Genomic DNA, 18,484 nt, shown 5'->3' with positions numbered 1-18,484 from the left:
AGCAGTTGTGACTTGGATGGAGAATAACCCACACAGGCTATGCTGTTCCAACCACACCTGAATCTACTGTAGCATGGCTAGTGTTAATGATCGACATTTATGTAGCACTTTCTTGTTTCCCATGTGCTTTATCTATATTATCTATTTGATCATAACAACCCTGTGGTATAGGTAAAACAGATAGTATTATTTTCACTTTGCAGATTAAAAAAACCAGGGCACAAGGAGAGTATGACTTGCCTAGGGTAAGATAGTCAGTAATTATCTGAGGTAGGATTTTAATCCAGGTTTTCTGTTTTTAATCACCAATTCCTTATCTACTTCACTTGTCTCCCTGGTATTACAATTGCCCCACGGACCTCACCGATACCTTGCCACCTTGTGGAAGTATCTAAGCACTTAGTGGGCATGAAAGTCAGAGCTTGGTGTAGATTTGGGGCTCCTGAACTTCCTGGGAAAGTCAGAAATTGAAGAAGGCAGATAACATCAACTGGCAATAACTGCTTTCAGTTTCTGATAATCTTTGCAGGGGTACAGCTCTCCCTCTGCTTTTGGGAGATAAACAACAACAAAGGGGTGCTCCTGCTCACAGATGTGTCTGTCCATGTCAGTTCTTTGGTTACTGTGGCAGTTAATGGGGTACAGGAACAGCAACTGAAGGAACTGGAGGGAGAGCCCACACAACTGGGCTGGAAAAGCTCACATATACCTGGGTACACAGCAGAGTGGCATTACTTATGCCTATCTCAATATCCCGATGTTCATTGGGTATTGAACCCATGATTATTGAACCTGTGACCTTATGCCCAGGTTATGCAGTTGGATGTGGTTATGCTCTTAGCTTTGAGCAGGTCTCTACTTTGGACACAGCTATTGCCTATAGTGTTGTGAACAGTATATGAGATAACATGTGAATGGTTTTGTAAGCCTTAAAATGCTATAAAGTGTCACATATCATCATGCTATTATTTCCTTGAAATAAAGACTGATGCTTTATTATGACATGGAGGCGATCTTGGATTTTTTATGGCTAAAATAGCAGAAATCAAGTTCTGGCAGGTCCCACTGTGCTGGGGTCATCCAAGTGGAGTTATTGGACTGTGCACCCATAGGGAAGATGAGCCTGGTTGCAGAGAGACTCATTACCAGAAGCTTGGCCACCAGGAGGTGTCTGTTTCCCATCACAGTAGCTCCATTAATTAAGGGAGGGGCCTGTATTACTGGAGGGAGTGCTCTCACCAATAACACCATGGATCTTCAAAGTACTCTTGAATAGCCTTTCCCTGCTGCTACATTTTTATTTGTAGAATTCTAGATATTCTAATGTTAGACTGTTTGGATCTATTTCCAAAAATTTTCCTGTATCTTGCATTTCTTTCCATTGATCTTCTGAGCCCTGTACCCCTCCCCATCCCCCCCAACTTTGATTTCTATGCTTTGTTAAATACTAATTGCACCAAAGCTCAGGAGTGAGCTCATTCTGGAGGGAGAGCACTGATAAGGAATTATAAATATGAAGAAGATATAGGATGTGAAGCAGAATGGAAAAAGAAACAACAGAATAGTTTCTGTTTAGCACAGACTCTGGGGATATTCTCCCAACTTCTACTTGCCCAGGCAGCCTAGCTCCCCAGAAAGCAGGTGGCTACTATGTCTCCCCTTAGAGTTCTAGGGGTAGCCCTGAGGGGTTGGAGGTTGTTCTTCTAAACCTATTAGAGCTCATATGCCCCTACCAGTGTGCTTGCACTCATAATTACAGGTTGATACAATAGTCAAAAAGGGGTATTTATTCATATGGTAACAGGAGTGGCTAAAAGGAGTCACTGGTTTTAAAGATACAGGCAGTCAATCAAAAGGAAGCTACCCCCATCCATATGGTAGGGGACAAAGAGGCCTCCATTTTAGTCAATCTGTTTATGCTACACAAGCTTCTCAAGGGAATCTCCATTAATTGAACATAAGCCTGGGTTACATACAAAATTCAAGGGAAAGTAGGCCCAAGATTAGAGATACCATGTGATGAGGGGGTCATTAGAAGTCCTTTCCTCTTCCTCCTCCTCCTCCTTTTCTACCACCTTCTCACAGTAGCTAACATTTATATAGTACCTCCTTTGTGTCAGGCACTGTACTAAGTACTTTACACTTATTGTCTCATTTGATCCTCACAACAACCCTGAAAGGTAGGTGATATGATGATTACTATTTTTCAGTGGAAGAAACTGAGGCAAATAGAGATGAAGTGACTTGCCTAAGGTCACACAGCTAGTAAGTGTCTGAAGTGAGACAGGAACTTAGGTCTTTCTGACTTCAAGCCTAGAATTACATCCACTATGACATGTGTCTTCTTCTTGGGATACTCATGAAGTCCCCTTTAGGCATGATGTAGGTCAATGGTTCTCAAACTTCCTTTACACTCTTAAAAATTACTGAGGAAACCCCTCCTCTGGTGCTTTTTCTTATGTGGATCATGTCAATCATTATGTGCTTAGTATTATTATGAAAATAGTTTTGACTTCATGAATCCCTCAAAAGGGTGTCAGGAACTCCCAGAAGTCTCTGGACCACACTTTCAGAACTGCTGGTATAGCTTTTCAGATGGACTCCTTGTAGAATCTTGAATTGTGTCTAGTTTGCCCTTATCTCCCAATGAAAACCCTACCACAAATCACTGCAGCTCTGCAGATGTTGCTAAGATGATAATGAGAAAGTCCAAGTAGTTCAGCCTTCTGTAGGTTACAAGGTTTTTCTATAGTCAGAATGGGAGGGAAAGGAAACTGAGGCCAGAGATCTTCTCTCCCTTCCCTGTTCTCCCACCCCAAATGATTCTTTCTCAGGGTCTTTGCTACAGTGGTCCTTGCTACAGTTCTTTGCTACAGTTCTGCTGCTAGATATGGGAATTCTCAGTTCCACACTAGTTCATTGATTTTATATAAACCCTACAAGCTGTAACCAAATCCCTCAACCAGTTTGAATGGACTTCCTGCTGTATTTGGCTGAACTGCTTTTGATTGATTAATTGATTCAAAGGAGGTGCCTAGATTTTGCTTACACTTCTGATTGCTTCTTCTGAGATATGTGCTCACCTGATAAAGGTTTCAGCATTAGTGGGTGAACTGGGGTGGGATAATTGATTGATTCAATTGACACCCTTCCCTCAGTTCTTACATATTCATTAGCTTATTTTTCTGGATATTTATAGAGTTATAAAATTTGCAAAACACTTTATACCCATTATCATTTAAGCCTCAAATCATCCTGTGGGGAGGTATTAAAGGTTTTATTTTATCCAGTTTACAGGTAATTAAACTGAGGTTTAAGGGAGGTTAAGTCACTTGTCCACAGTCAGAGTTAGTGTCAGAGGTAGAATCTGAATCCAAGTTTTCTTGATTCTGAGTTCAAAATCCTATTTAGCTCTTTATTACATTCACTACGGAAAGAAATACATCAAATGGCAAGAGAAACTCAAGAGAAATACAATGGATAACATTGCTGCTACTTGGTTAAAGTCAATATTCTTGGCCTTTTTTAAAATTAATCAGTAAATAGGAGAAGAGCACTTGTATGTATAATCATCCCCCTCACCCTCCCATATAGTTTTGCTTAATTGCTTCCAAGGTCTTGGCCGTTTTGTTTTGTTTATCTGACTGGTCCTGTTTGGAACTTTGTTATTTGGTTGACATTGTTTTTGTTCATTAATTTGCTTGTATTAGCTTTCTTTGGCTTCTTATCCACATGACTGAACACATATATCTGTTGATAATTAAAATGAAATTTATCACTTCCCTCGGATACTACATGCACACAAAATTAGATATATCAAAACATAATGGGTTGCCATGGGATACAATCTGTTTCCCTTTATTCAAGGCTTTCTATCTAGCAAAGTCTGGAATTCAACTTTCCCATTATATTTATACTGGGAATTTTCATTCAGATATAGCTTGGAGAACATTGCTCTGAGGTTCCCGAACTTTCAACTCTGAGGATCCATGATCTAGAATTTCATTCAACAAAATGTGGAGATGGCAACAAACATAAATGTTACTATGGACATGATCGATAGGATCATAGATTTAGAAATGGGTTGGATGTTTGAGGTCATTTTATCGCTGAAGAAACTTGAGAACCATAGAGGTTATGTGACTTGGCAAGGTCACGTAGGCATTAATTAATTGGTATTAAATGACAGGGCCAAACTTTGAACCCATATCTGAGGACTCAAATTCCAGACTCTCTCCAACGTACCATATTTATCTTTGTTTGACTGTATCCCTTCTATTTTCTTCAGCTTCCACTGGCATCTTAAATTCAACATTACATTTTCATAAACTATTTTGACATTTTTTTGTGTGGGTTTTTTTTGTTTATTGTTACTGTATTCAAATCTTCCTTTTATTCCACTCTGTGAGCTCTCTCTAGTCTTTTAAATCCTCCAGTCCCCTTTGCATCCTCCTTAATACGGTTATAGTCTGCATTTCTGCATTTTGCTTTTTCTTTACTACAGAATTCTGTAACTTTGGAGTCAGACTTTTTCTTTAATTTCTTCAATGTTGTGCAAGTTTTCACTTTCTTGCTATTGTGTCTAGTATTTTGCTTTGTTTGTTTTCATCCTTCTCTCTTAGTATTTCTGGAACCTTGGAATGGTGGACCTGATTCCCTTGTTCACTTGGTCTTCTGCCCCAAAATATCTTGGGTTGGAAATTTTAGAAATGTTCTTCTCCTTCCCTGCTGAAGGTAGAGAAGGGGGTGAGAAAGGTCTTTTTCCTTTTCCCCTGCCAGATGAAGTGACTTAACTTGGCTGAATTACTACTGCTCTTCTGCAGTGGTTGTTGCTTCTGTGCCAGGGCGCAAGACCCAGCGGGGGCCTTTGTTGCTGCTCCAAGGTAAACCCAATGAACAAGTCATTATCACTGGCTCGGAACAAACTCCACATGGGTAAAAAGGGAATAGGGATTATAAGAGAGTTCAAAAAAATCAGTTTCATGAGTGAAAAATGGGAAAGGTATAGGTAGTTCATCTAAAAAAGATCTGGGGTTTTTAAGGATCTGCAAGTTCAACAAGAGCCAACAATTTGATATCAGAGCCAAAGAAGCAATGCAATATTAGGTTGCACTGAGAGAAGTACAGAGTCCAGTAAACAAGAAATATTCCCACTGTGCTCTGGTTTAGTCAGACCACAATTGCAGAGTGAGGAGGAGTTCTGGGTACCATATTTTAGAGAGGAGACTGATATTCTGGAAGAGTCTGGAAGAAGGTAACCTCCTCTAGGTTGGTAAAGGGCCTCAGGATCATGCAATGTGAAGATTGGCTTAAGGGATTAAAAGATATTGAAACTGAGGAAGAGAGAACTTAATTGAGAACATGACAACTCAACTATCTTCAAGTATCTGATGAACTACTATGTGTAAGACATTCTTCCTAGCTCCAGAAGACAGAACTAGAAGCACTGCGTAAAAGTTGCAGAGAGGGATAATGCAAGGAAAAACTCCTTCATAATTACGGCAATCCAAATAGAATGAGTCACCCCAGGAAAAGTGGTGAATCTCCTCTCACTTCCAGACTGGATGACAATTTGTTAGAGATGCTATAGAAGAGACACTTCATTGAATGAGAGGATGTCTGAATTTTCCTCCGACTTTTACACACATGGTAAAGAAAATTTTTCCTGGTGACAGTAGGAGAAAGAGAATAATAAAATTGAATGGCTTCTTCTCCTTACCTCTCCCCTGCCCCTAGAGGTTTAAGAGTAGTAATGGAAGGCAGCTAGGTGGCAGAGTGAATAGAGCACCAGTTCCAGAGTCAGGAGAACTTGAGTTCAAATCCAGCCTCACAGAGTTGACATTTATTAGCTGTGTGACCCTGAGCAAGACACTTACTCCCAATTTCCTTACCAAGAAAAGAGTAGTAATGGATATTTCTGAGATCAAAGCATAAAAGAGGGGGTGGGGAAAATGAACCATTAGAGAGAGATTTAGGCCAATTCCCCAATCTCAATAGGTATATAGCAATTCTATTTCTTTATATTCCTGAAGAGTGGGGACTGAGACTAAAGGAATCCTCAGCTGCCATTTGACGGGGTACCTTCCCAAAATATACGGATGATATCAAGAACTCAGCAACTAGGCTCCATAGTAGGGGGAATCAACAGTGGAACTACCTATTCCTAGGGATCCTATGCAGTGCTCCTGACCCATTGGGAAACCTGTGACTGCCAATTTCCAACTTTCAAATTCCCTGATCAGGGACAACAGGTGACTTTATGCTCTAGACCATAGGGAACAGACACTGGAGTTACACTGAACCATGGCAAAGATGTTAGAAAGCTTTGATGAGTACCTTCTCTGGTCAGTTTTAATAACCCATGAGCTATGTCCCTTATGGAACCAGGCTGGAAACAATTCAGTGGATAGTTTTGTTCTTAGAATTTGAAAATTTATGTTTCATGACCCCAAGATCTTATGGAATATGCAGGTAGTCATTTTTTTGTCTAATCTTATTGTATCCAAGGCTGCCTAGAGTTACTTTCTTTAGGTACTTTTCCTGACCCCACAGTTGAAGATCGTCTCCCCTTCCTCAAATTGTTCTTAACCTTTGCCTAGAGAATTTCATTTGCTCTGACCTCAGTCTTCTTTGTGCAGGGTACATAGGTGGTTCAGTGGATAGAGTGCTAGACCTAGAGTCAGGAAGACTTATCATACTGAGTTCAGGCTCCACCTGAGGATCTCCTTTAGTGATTAGTAAATCATTCCCTTCCAAGGCAGTCAATTCCATTTTTGAATGATTCCAATTGCTGAGAAGTATTTCCTCATCTTGAACCAAAATCTGTTTTGGAGATTATTTAGTCCAAGCTCTTCATTTTATCAAGAAAAGAAAAATCTCACTAGGTTACATACCTGCCTGAAGTTCCCAAACTAGTAAGTAGCGGACTGAATGTTAGAACTCAACTGCTCTGACTCCAAATTTTAGCAATCTTTCCATTACAATGGCTGATGAGGTTGCACAGGGATCAGTTGAAGAAAGTTGGGATTTATTTTTTGGCTATGAAATTTCACCTTAGGTTTAGCCCATATTTTGAGTCTATCAAGATCTTTCTGGAAACTAATTATGTAAATGGTATGTTAGTTACTACTCCCAGCTTTATATTATTGGCAGATTTGATAAGCAAGCCCTTTATTGTCTTATCTTCAAAGTCATTAAATATTGACAAGAACACAGTCAAGGACACAATGCTACAATATGCTACTAGAGATCTCTACCAGGGTTTATATCAATCCACCCAAGATCACTTTTGTTTGTGGTTATTCAACCAATCCAACTAATTATAATATCGTCCACCTCACATTTCTCTATCTTGTCCACAAGGATATTATGAAAGACTGTACAATGCTTTGATGAAATCCAGGTATGCTATGCCTATGATCTTTCCCTAATCTACTAGTCTAATAACTCTATCAGAAAAGGAAATGAAGCTAATCCTATATGACCTGTACTTGGGAAATACACAATGACTTACAGTGATCACTACTGCCCTTTCTGAGTACTGACAAACCATTCTCTTAATAGATAATGCAGAATCTGCCTTCTCTTTCTTTGTGAAAATCAGGACTTTCCAGTCCTTTGAAAGCTTTCCCATTTTTTATAATTTTTTAAATAATCAGTGACAGTGGTGGCTATACTGACATACTCTTTCAGAACTCTGAGTTAAATATTATCCAAAGGTACTTACTGCCAGAGAAGAGAACAAAGATAAATATGGGAAGCTATAGGGATGCAGTCGTATCTCTAATCAGGAACTGTTCTTGTAATCAGAGATTACTCAAATTAAAATAGTCGACTTTAAGCAGTAGTAAATGCTGCAGGTCATCAGGAAGAGACTTCATCATCACCATCTGAAGGCATATGGTAGAGAGAATTCCTTCACTAAGTCAATGGTTTGACTATGTGACCAATGAGATCCCTTCCAACTCTAGGATTCTAGGATTTCTTGTATTCTTCATTCTATTTTAACCTAGAAGATGGACTTTACTTTTAAAATTAATAATATATTTTATTTTTATATCATTGAAATTTCTGACTATTTTCCTCCCCTACAAATGAATGATTTCTATTAACAAAGAATAAAAAAGAAAGAGAAAAGTGAAACAGTTCCCACACATACTAGTCTGACAAGGTGCTGTTACATGTTCATAATCTCTCATCTCTTCTTTGGGGCCAAGCTTGACTCTTATAATTAACTGCACAGTTTGGAATTTGTTTTTGTCCTTTCTATTTATATGGTATGTCACTTTCCTAGTTCTATTCATTTCACTCTAAGTTCATTCTCATGCTTCTTCAAATGGTTCATAACCATTATTTCTTATAATATCCCATTATATCTATGGACCACAATTTGTTACCTATTCCTTAGATTATGGGCATTTACTTTGTTTCTAGTTCTTTGCTGAAACAAAAAGTTCTTTTATGAATTTTTTATGCCTTTTTATTGTTCACCTCCTTAGCAGTTTATTGGGGCTTACTTTGGATCTTTTACAGTTTAATTATTTTAAAAGTTTATTTTAACATATCTGATTATGTTTACTTATATTTATTTAGACATGTTTTCCTCCTCCAAAGTTCTCCAGTGCCTCACTGTGGTGTGGAAGTGACCCTGGCTTCTCAAATGCCTGTTGAGAGTAATCTCAGATGGGTCTGAATAAATCGGAAAGGTTTTGAGGACAGGTTTGGTGATAAATTGTTTGTCATCTTGGAACTAGCACAGATGAGCTTAGGGCTACTCATTACTAAAATGATGTTTACAAAGTCTTGGGCTTTAGCAATCGATAAATACCATTTAATAAGATGTGGCAGGCTTGGGACCTGCATCAAAGCAGGGACCACACACAGTGATGAAATCACACAGCCTTGAGGTATTGCAATTAAGTATTTATTTTTTTATTTGGACATCCTAGTGTTCTGATAGAGGATACATATGTCAAATACAGCAATCAGAAGGCTGTTTTTTACTCCTCGTTAGGGTCTCAGCACATGCAAAGAAACTGCCATTTCCTGACTCTGATGACTCCCTTTTCTTAAAGTCCTGTCTTTCTCATGATCAAGTAGGATACGTGTGTATGTGTACCTGTATTTGTGAATACAGGGGGAAAGATATGTAAGAGAGTAAAGAGGATATAGAAGGGAATAGTGGAAAAGTTGTTATTGTTAACATTATAAAAATTGTAAATAGTTGTGGATATTGTTTCATATTGGTTTGTTTGTTATATTAAGTTTAAAAACAAAACTGAGGGGAAAAGAAATAGTGGTTAGGTTTCTAGGATAGCCCACAAAAGCTTATTTGCCTTAGGATATAGCTGAAATACAGAACATCTGCAATGAATAATAGTAACAAATATGACTATTGCAATACTTGTAATTAAGTGGAAAAAAAAGTAAAACTGAATTAAATGAAAAAGGGCTATGGCATATTGACACACAGAAGACTCAGGGTCCCAGTCTAAAATACATGGCTCCTAGAAATCCAGCAGAATTTCAGGCTGAAGTTTACTCCAGAGAAGAATAAATGTAGGCATAAGTATAGCTGGACCTTTGCTGTTTTGTGCATCCAGATCTAGCCCATAACATCCAAGGATTAAAAACAATTGGTATGATTTATATCATCTTTGACATTATCAGTCATACCAGTCTATGGGAAATGGAGGGTGGTACACTGGCACCTAATAGTCTTAGAGAGGATAACAATCTGCCTCCGACTCTAAGGCTTCTTTTCCATGGTAGAAAGAAGCAGGGAGAACCAAGTTTTCTGGGTTGGTGATAACAAATTGGCCTTTACACTGCAGCAGCAGCACTTACTGGGTTGACAGAAGGGGGAGCAAGAGAGCCAGGTGAGATCTAGTTGTGGCAGAGTCATCCATCCTAGGAGGGGATCATTACTTCAGTGGCTTTCCTGTGTGTCTGTGTCTGTGCTTCTCTGTGTCATATGTCCCTGGGAAGTCTTTTGCATTGATCAAATTGCCTGAAATCTTAGGTACAAAGTACAGCAACCTTTTCTGTGAAAATCTTTTCTGATCCCTTCTTGATGCATCTTTCACACGTGCCTGGGTTGGAGGACCCTGACACTGGTGGTCCTGCTAGACCATCACATTCTAAGCACTATGTAGAATCAGGGCAGAGCTTGGAAAGGACTTTGTTACTGTTCTGTATGACCTGATGCCCCTTCTTTCTGAAGGCAACGAAGGTGACTGGTATCACCCCTGGGAATGATACTCTTCAGGAAGGGTATTGTCAAATCAGTTAAATGATTTTAGAAGCTCTTGGACTATAGGTTGTGGATTCTCTCACTTTGTTTGAGTTTACTTACAACTAACTTTTTCAACTGAATACATTTATCTGCCCATTATCTTGGCTGATTCAGGGAAATGTTTTTATGGATTAATCTCCAATGGCACTGAAAACACAGGATTAAAAGAAGGATATGTTCACCAAACAGTGGGTGAGAGCACTTGTATATGATACATATATTTTATACTTTCTCAAATTTGTTGGCCTTCAGTCAATATGAATTTGTCTCCATTTCCCTACAGAATCACTCCTCTTTACTGCAACATTGACTGGTGGACCTCAGTGATTTGGGAGGTGGTGGTCCCCTGAGTGCAAGAGGGCCAATGGTCAAAAGTAACTTGAAGGGGCTGCTGGAGGCCAAGCCTGAGGAAAACTTAGGGCATCCTTGTTACATTCATCCTGTTCCCTGGAAGGAGGGAACACGAGGAGCCTGAGGCAGAGTGAGAATCAGAAGCCACTTTTAGTGATGAACATTCATTCTCATATTAGGTCTGCACTTACCGCAGGCTTTCGTCCTTCCTTGAGTAATGTTTTCCTTTTCAAAGGTCCCTCCATGGTAATGACCCCCGCTGAGTTCCCCAGTGCACAGCTGCATGGCCCTGTGGGACTGATGAGAGGAAGTCATCAAGATTCCTCCACGGAGAGGATGAGAGACAGAAACCTCTGAGCATCTCTCAGAAGTCCTCCGTATCTGGTAGACAGGGAGAGTCACTACTCTAAACTCACTTCTACAGTATGAATGTCTTAAAAATGCAAGCAATTCCAGTTATATCTATGTAGCCACTGGCTTCCAACAATGACCCTTTGTTGGACAAAAATAACAGCTAGCGTTTACTTGGTACTTTAAAGATTGTAAAGCATTTATCTTATATCTTATCTCACTGGGTCCTCACAACTACTCTGGGAGGGAGGTGCTAATTGTTCATGGGGATATGTAACCTATGTAAGGAATTGTTAGCAGGTTCTTTGTAAACTTGAACCAATGGAGCAGAAACTCCTAGAAAGTGGTCTATGGTTAATCTTCATGAGATTTCTAGCTTAAAGCAATGAGGAGAGTGGGGCTGACTTATCCGTATCTCTTGACAAGGCTATCTGAAGCTCATAGCCCCCTGGAACAGTGAGTGACATGACCACAGGAACGCGGCTCCTGACTCATGCTCAGGCCTTCCTCTAATGCCAAGTTTCACATCCTTCCACCCCAAGGGTCAGGGTGTCTCCCTAGGCTGCTCTGGGAGTTTCCTGGGCAGCCTACTATTGGAACCTTCTTAGAGAACTGACCTGGAAAGGACAGAGGCCTCAGTTTGCATGGAAAATCCAGAGGGGGCAGGCAAAGCATAGGTAAAAAACAGGGGAAAATGAGACCAAAGAGAGGAAGGGTCACATTGTAAACTTCCAGGACTGGTTAGCAATGTTTTCCCCATGAACTACCCTCAGCTGTTTCCAGGAACCATTCTCCCCTGCCTTGCAGTCTTACATCATTTCCCATTAACCACGCAGATTCATTGCTTCACAAGATTTTAGAGATACGGGGAAACTAAGGGGTCTAGTCAAAAGCTAAGGTGTGAAGGGGTTCATTGCTTTGTGATCCAGATAACAATCAGGATCTCAACTCAGGTCTTCTAATTCCAAATCTTGGGCTCTTTTCATAACACCATGAAAACACTTTCACCTGTATCTCTCACTAAGATGCTGGACAGATGGGTTTCTGGGACTCTGCTAGCTTCCAGGGCTGACCAAAGAGTACTCAGGGTACAGGGCTGTAAGCAAATAGGCATGGAACCTGAGGAGCCAAGTGGCTCTCGCTGTCTCACATGCATTGTAGATAGCTTTCAACAACACAGACCAGCTCTAGTGCTCATGGTAATTAACAAAACCCAGAGCAGCGGAGCCCATAAGTGACTGACTGACACATAAGGTATTGGGTAAATAAGTGGACAGATGGAGAATCTCCTACTCCCTACAACCTTTACCTGTAGACACAGCTCCGGGTCCTCGGAGAGTTCCGAACTGGAACCCGCCAATTGGGTCCCAAGGTAGCATAGAGTCGACCCCTGTTGACAAATGGAAATGGATTTGGTTTTAATATCCTACTATTATAATTCTAGGGACATAAATCAAGGGAAAAGACCCTGTCCTGAGTACATCGGAAAGTCATTGGCATAGCCCTTTTACCACTTTGTGGCTCTGTTAAGTAAGCAACACACCTGGCGAAGCCTGCTTCCCACTTACAGCTCTAGGAGCAGCAATTGAATTTAGCTTCATCTATTTATTCTAACTTTTTATTGAAACAATTCATTTTCACATCAGCTTTCCCAATCTATTTTCCCCATCCCCACTCCAATTCAGATAACCATACTTTATAAGAAAAAGGAGGAAAAAAAGACCGGTTTAGCAAAACTAACCAACAAACCAAAATCTAAAATCAATTGTATTCAGTACTCCACATCCATAATCCTCTACTATAAATAATAAAGGAGGATGCCTTCTCATACCTCTTCTTTGAAGGAAATTCATTTTAAAAGATATATTTAAAATGCATCCATAGAGATTATAGTTGGGCCTAATTAAAATGATGATATGATGATGATGATGATGATAGCTGACATTCATATATGGCTATAAGGTTTGCAAAGTACCAGATATTTATTATCTTGTTTGATCCTAACAGCCCTGTACAGTATGATATTGTTCTCCTTTTACAGATGAAGAAACTGAGGCCCAGAGAAGCTAAGTCAATTATACAGGGTCACACAGGAATGTTCTAGTCCATGTTTAATTACCAGCTCTACAGTAAAAAAATGCACATATGACACCCATTATGTTGTAAGTTCTATGAGGGCACTTTGCCTCTTTTGCATCCCCAGTGCTTAGCATAGTGCCTGGCTCATAGTAGGTTCGTAATAAATGTTTACTGAAGCTTAGTCTGCATTATGTACATTTTCTCCATCATTATCTTAAATCAAGCCCTGAACTGTAGCATTTGCTCATTTCTGGGGTGTAAATATTTATACAGAAAATTGAACAGCTGGCTCTTGGGAGCTATGACAAGATGACTCCACACACCTGTCACTAGTAAGTGGTAGAAGCCAGATTCAAGTATAGATCTCTCATGACTCCCAAACCAGGACCCTATGCACTAGAGTAGAGAGGCTGGATTGGCAGGATCTTATAACAGGGTTCTACAAATTGTTAGGCCATTTGGGGATACTTCTGTTCTCATTCTGGAATATGGTTAATTCTGTTTCTTTCAGCTTCACAGAATATTAGAGCTGGAAGAGAGCACAGAGATCATCTAGTGCCACCATCTCCACCATTTTTACAGAGGAAGACACTGAATCTTGTCCATAATGCTAACACAGAGTTCCTTCAATCATTTTACATATAATTCCCCTTAATTGACTGTGTCTTACTAATGTTTATCACTGAAACCTTTCAACTTCTCTTAAATATCAGCCATCCCACCTCGGATGGTAAATTGAGAAGCCATTTGCCCAAGTTTACCTGTGTGAGTCCTAGTAGAATATGGTCTCGAGTGTTTATGTCAGGCATTATAGGTAATGTTTATATTTCTATTGCATGAGGTTTTAAAAAAAAAAAACTTTCTTTACAATAAACCTATGAAGTTGGGAGTGCAGGTAGCATCACCCTCATTTTTCATATGAGGAAACTGAGGCTCAGATAGGGAAATTGGCTTGCTCATGTCACATACCTACTAAGTCACAGAGCTAAGACACCTGATACACTGTCTCAAGGTCTAGGATTCTTTCTATTGATCTTCAGAATAATCCTGTGAAGCAGGGAGTACAAGTACCATTTTATAGATAAGGAAACAGAGGTTCAGAGATGTTGTGACTTACCCAAAGTCACACAGCTAGTACTTTTTTTTTTTGCCAGACTTGAACCACTCAGGAGTCTTGACTCTAAGTCCAGATCCCTTTTCACTATACTATTCTGATCCTGGATAAAATGTCTTTGTTTAAGAGAACTGCCCTCCCCTCTTCTCTCCTCTCCTTTTTTCCTTTCCCCCCTTTTCCTTTTCACCTTCCTCTTCTTTTCATTTCTCTTCCTCTCCCTTCCTACTTCTTTCATCTCCCTCTCTTTCTCCATGTCCCTTCTCCCTGCCTCCCTCTTCAACGTTTACCCAAAATAAAACAAACAATTAAATCTCTCATGCATGCAGAACACAATGTTCTGTGCTGAGGAAGATGAATTTGAGATGACACTGTTTCTGACCTGAAGAAGCTTTCAGTCAAGTAGTGGGATAAGACACCAACACAGTTCACTGTTATATATCAAATAGATGACAAATCAAGTGCTTTAGAAAATTACAAAACAGGGAACAAAGTGCTAGATTAAATGTAAGGGGAAAGGTTGTTGGGGAGGGAGGAGACTGGAAATTGGAAAATCTCCTGGAAGACATGCCATTTTCTTTGGATGGATGGGAATTAATAATTCAATGAAACCCTCTCCAAATGTAAGGAACAGCTTTAAAAAATGTGTGGGGGATAAGCTTAATTCATGTCATGAGGCAAGGAAGACTGGGAGGAGAGGAAGACAAAAAGGAGTCCAGTTTGTCTGGAGCCCAGAATGTATGGAAAGGACCACTTGGAGACAAGGCTGAAAAAGTAGGATAACATCAGGTTATGAAGACCCTTAAATACTAGGTAGAGGGCTATTGACTTAGTAGACAATAAAAAGCTCCGAGAGGTTTTTAAACAGGGCAGGGACATGCCCATATCTATGTAGGGGAAGGATTATTCTTCTAGCAGCATGAAGGCTAAATCAGAAGATACAGAGTCAAGGCAGAAAGACCTGAAAGAAGGTTATTGCAATATCCTTGAAGGGTGGAATCAGGGTTGGTTACAGTGGGAATAGAGAGAGAGGAAGACTTGGATTGGAGAGATGTTTCAACAGAACTGGTGGCTGGTTGAATATGAAAGGTGAGGGAGAGAACAATTCAAAGTTACAAATATGGACACTGGTCACAAACCTGGGCTGAATGGAGGAGCCACAGATAGAAACAATGAAGATGGAAGAAAGAAGATTTAGGGGAGAAGATAAAGAGCTTGGGTTTTTAGATATGTTGACTTTATGTTGCTGGTGGGGCTGTCCTGTAGGCAGAACTGGAAATACAGATTTGAGAGTCATCAGCATAGAGGTGGTAGTTGAGGCCATGGAACTAAGTGAGGTTGCTAAGTAAAAAGGCACAGAGAAGATCAAGGCCAAACAATTAAGGAACATCCACATTGGGGTTGGGAAGAGTATGAGAAGCTAACAAAACAGGGAAGGAAGGACTAGTCAGGGAGGAGAACCAGGAGAGTGCAAAGGCTTTGAGGTCAGGAAAGAAGAGAGTATGTAGTAGAATGGGGTGGCCTACAGCATGAAAAACTACAGAGAGGTCGATAATTGCTTATTTTTATATGATTTTTTATTGCAAGTAAGAAAAGATTTTATTTTGGGTGGTAGGAAAAGAGAAAGATAAAAAAGGATGAATGGGGCAGACAGCTTATTTGCTGGATGCCTTCTAGAATTTCTCACTCTCATCTTTGCCCTCTATGGAGTCTGTGCCTATTTCCTCATAATCCTTCTCCAGAGCAGCCAAATCTTCCTGAGCCTCCAAGAATTCTCCTTCCTCCATGCCTTCACTCACATACCAATGCACAAATGCCCAGTTGGCATACATAAGGTCAACTTTGTGATCTAGATGGGCCCATGCTTCCACAATGGCTGTTGTGTTACTCAGTATGCATATGGCCCACTGTACTTTATCCCAGTCTCCACTAGGTACCACAGTTGGGGGCTGGTAATTGATACCAACCTTGAAGCCAGTGGGATACCAGTCTACAAATTGAATGGTTCTCTTGGTCTTAATTGTGGCAATGGCGGGATTGACATCCTTGACATCCTTGGATTGACATCACCTCAATACTGCATGCAATAGGCCATGTACTTGCCATGACATGGGTCATACTGTACCATCTGGTTGGAGGGGTCAAAGCCAGCATTGGAGATCTCTGCTATGGAGAGCTGTTTGTGATAGGCCTTTTCAGCAGAGATAATGAGTGAGTAGGTGACGAGGGGGAAGTTGATTTGAGGATAAGGTACCAGGTTGATCTGGAACTCCATGAGGTCTACATTGAGGGCACCGTCAAAGTGCAGGGAGGCAGCGATGGAGGAAACAATCTGGTCAATGAGCTGGTTGAGGTTGGTGTATGTTGGGCACTCAAAATCCAGGTTCCAGTGGCACATGTTATATGTTGCTTCATTGTCCACCATAAAGGCACAGTCTGAGTGCTCCAGTGTGGTGTGAATGGTTAGGATTGAATTATAGGGCTCCACTACAGCCCTATAATGGGTGAATACTTGTGGGTCGGGGTAGATGGCAAACTCCATCTTGGACTTCTTGTCACAGTCAACAGAGAGCCTCTCCATCAGCAGAGAGGTGAAACCTGACCTTGTGCTGCCCCCAAAGCTGTGAAATGTCAGGAATCCCTGTAGCCCTGTGCATTGGTCTGACAGTTTTCAGATGTGCTCCAATACATGATCAATTATTTCCTTCCCCACAGTGTAATGGCCCCGGGTATAGTTATTAGCAACATCCTCCTTGCCAGAGATCAGCTGCTTAGAGGGAATAGCTGTTTATAGATTCTAGTCAGAACCTCATCTATTACTGAAGGCTCAAAGTGTACAAAGAGCACTCTGGGAACATATTTGCCAGCTCCAGTCTCACTGAAGAAGGTATTGAAAGAATCACCACCCCCCTCCAAGATCCTGTCACTGGACATGGTACCATTGGGTTCAATACCATGCTGTAAGCAACATATTTTCCAGCACACATTGCCCATCTGCACTCCAGCCTGGCCAACATGGATGGAGATATACTCATGCATGGTGGCTCCAGTGTGTAAAGATGGAAGGGTGCTGTTGACTGTAGACAGGTTACAGGTCTCTGCCAGTGGAAATCCCTATATAATGTTTTAAGGCTTGCAAAGTACTTTACAAATATATCATTTGATCCTTGTAACCCTGGGAGGTAGGTGCTATTATCCCAGTTTTACAGATGAAGCTGAGAGGTTAAATGACTTTCCCAGTGTCACCAAGCTAGTAAATGCCTGCAGTTGGAACCGAACTCAAGTCTTCCTGACTCCAGGTCCAGGGTTCTACCTACTGTGCCACCTAGGAGCATAAGAACTAAAAGGGGTCATTTTTTTGGAAGTTGTTTGAGAGAGTAGTTTGAATATTAGCAGAAGCTAAAGCTGGACTGCAAGGGGTTGAGGAGAAAATAGGCAATGAGGAGGTGGAGGCACTGTTAGAGATATTTCCCCCCAAGAAGTTTAGCTGTGAAAGAGAGTAAAGAGATAGGATGGTTAGATGGATAGGAGAGAACCACATAATCTTAGAATTTAGAGTGGGAAGGGAGCTCAATGGCCATCTAGTCCCCCCATATGCCAAAGGAGCATCCACTAAAAACTACCCAGCAAGTAGCCATTTAGACTCTGCTTGAGGACTTCCAGTGAGGGCAAACCCACCATTTCCCACAGCAGACTATTCCATTTTTAGACAGCTCTGATTATTAAGGCAGTTTTTCCTTACATCAAGCATAAACTTGCTTTTTTCTAACTCTTACCCAGTGCTCCTGCTTCTGCCCTCTGGAGCCAAACAGAATAATCCCTGTTCCACATGACAATCCTTCAAATACTTGAACACACTTATCATATTCCCCCTTCTACTTCTTCCTACCCCTTCTCCCTGTAATGTTCTTTTCCCTAAGTTAAACATCCCTTCTTCTTCAACTGATCTTGGTATGACATGGAGCTGAGGCTTTTTGCCTTTTTGGTGGTCCTTCCCTAGGGCACACTCTCTAGCTAATTAATGTTCTCCTTAACCTGTGGTGCCCAGAACTAAACACAATACTCCAGAGAGTCTGTCCAAGGCATCTGCCTAAAGAAGGAATATCACATCTTTGTAACTAGAAGCTGTACCTCTTCATGAAAACCAAAATCACATGAGTTACTTTGGCTGCCACATTATACTGACTCATAATGAGTTGTAGTCCCCTAAAATTACCAGGCCTTTTTTTTTTTCAGAGAAATTGCTGTATAACTATGCCTCTTCTCATCCTGTACTTGTAGAGTTTATTAAAATTTTT

The 18,484-nt window shown here is 40.6% G+C and overlaps 1 protein-coding gene and 1 pseudogene across 5 annotated transcripts in view; both read right to left on the bottom strand.

Annotated features, from left to right (window-relative positions):
• RALGPS1 (Ral GEF with PH domain and SH3 binding motif 1) overlaps positions 1–18,484 on the bottom strand; it is a 658,499-nt gene that overhangs the window by 22,029 nt on the left and 617,986 nt on the right. For all 5 annotated transcript variants that reach the window (XM_072631953.1, XM_072631952.1, XM_072631955.1 and 2 more), the window contains 2 exons: positions 12,306–12,386; positions 10,837–10,942 (listed from right to left, as the gene is read on the bottom strand). In XM_072631953.1, the coding sequence (XP_072488054.1) occupies positions 10,837–10,942; positions 12,306–12,386 (187 nt within the window). The remainder of the gene's footprint in view (positions 1–10,836; positions 10,943–12,305; positions 12,387–18,484) is intronic.
• LOC140519177 (tubulin alpha-1C chain pseudogene) lies at positions 15,082–17,769 on the bottom strand (annotated as a pseudogene).

The sequence above is a fragment of the Notamacropus eugenii genome, chromosome 1 (genome assembly GCF_028372415.1).
Source record: "Notamacropus eugenii isolate mMacEug1 chromosome 1, mMacEug1.pri_v2, whole genome shotgun sequence".
Taxonomy (NCBI): domain Eukaryota; kingdom Metazoa; phylum Chordata; class Mammalia; order Diprotodontia; family Macropodidae; genus Notamacropus; species Notamacropus eugenii.
This window is presented reverse-complemented; position numbering and strand designations above follow the sequence as displayed.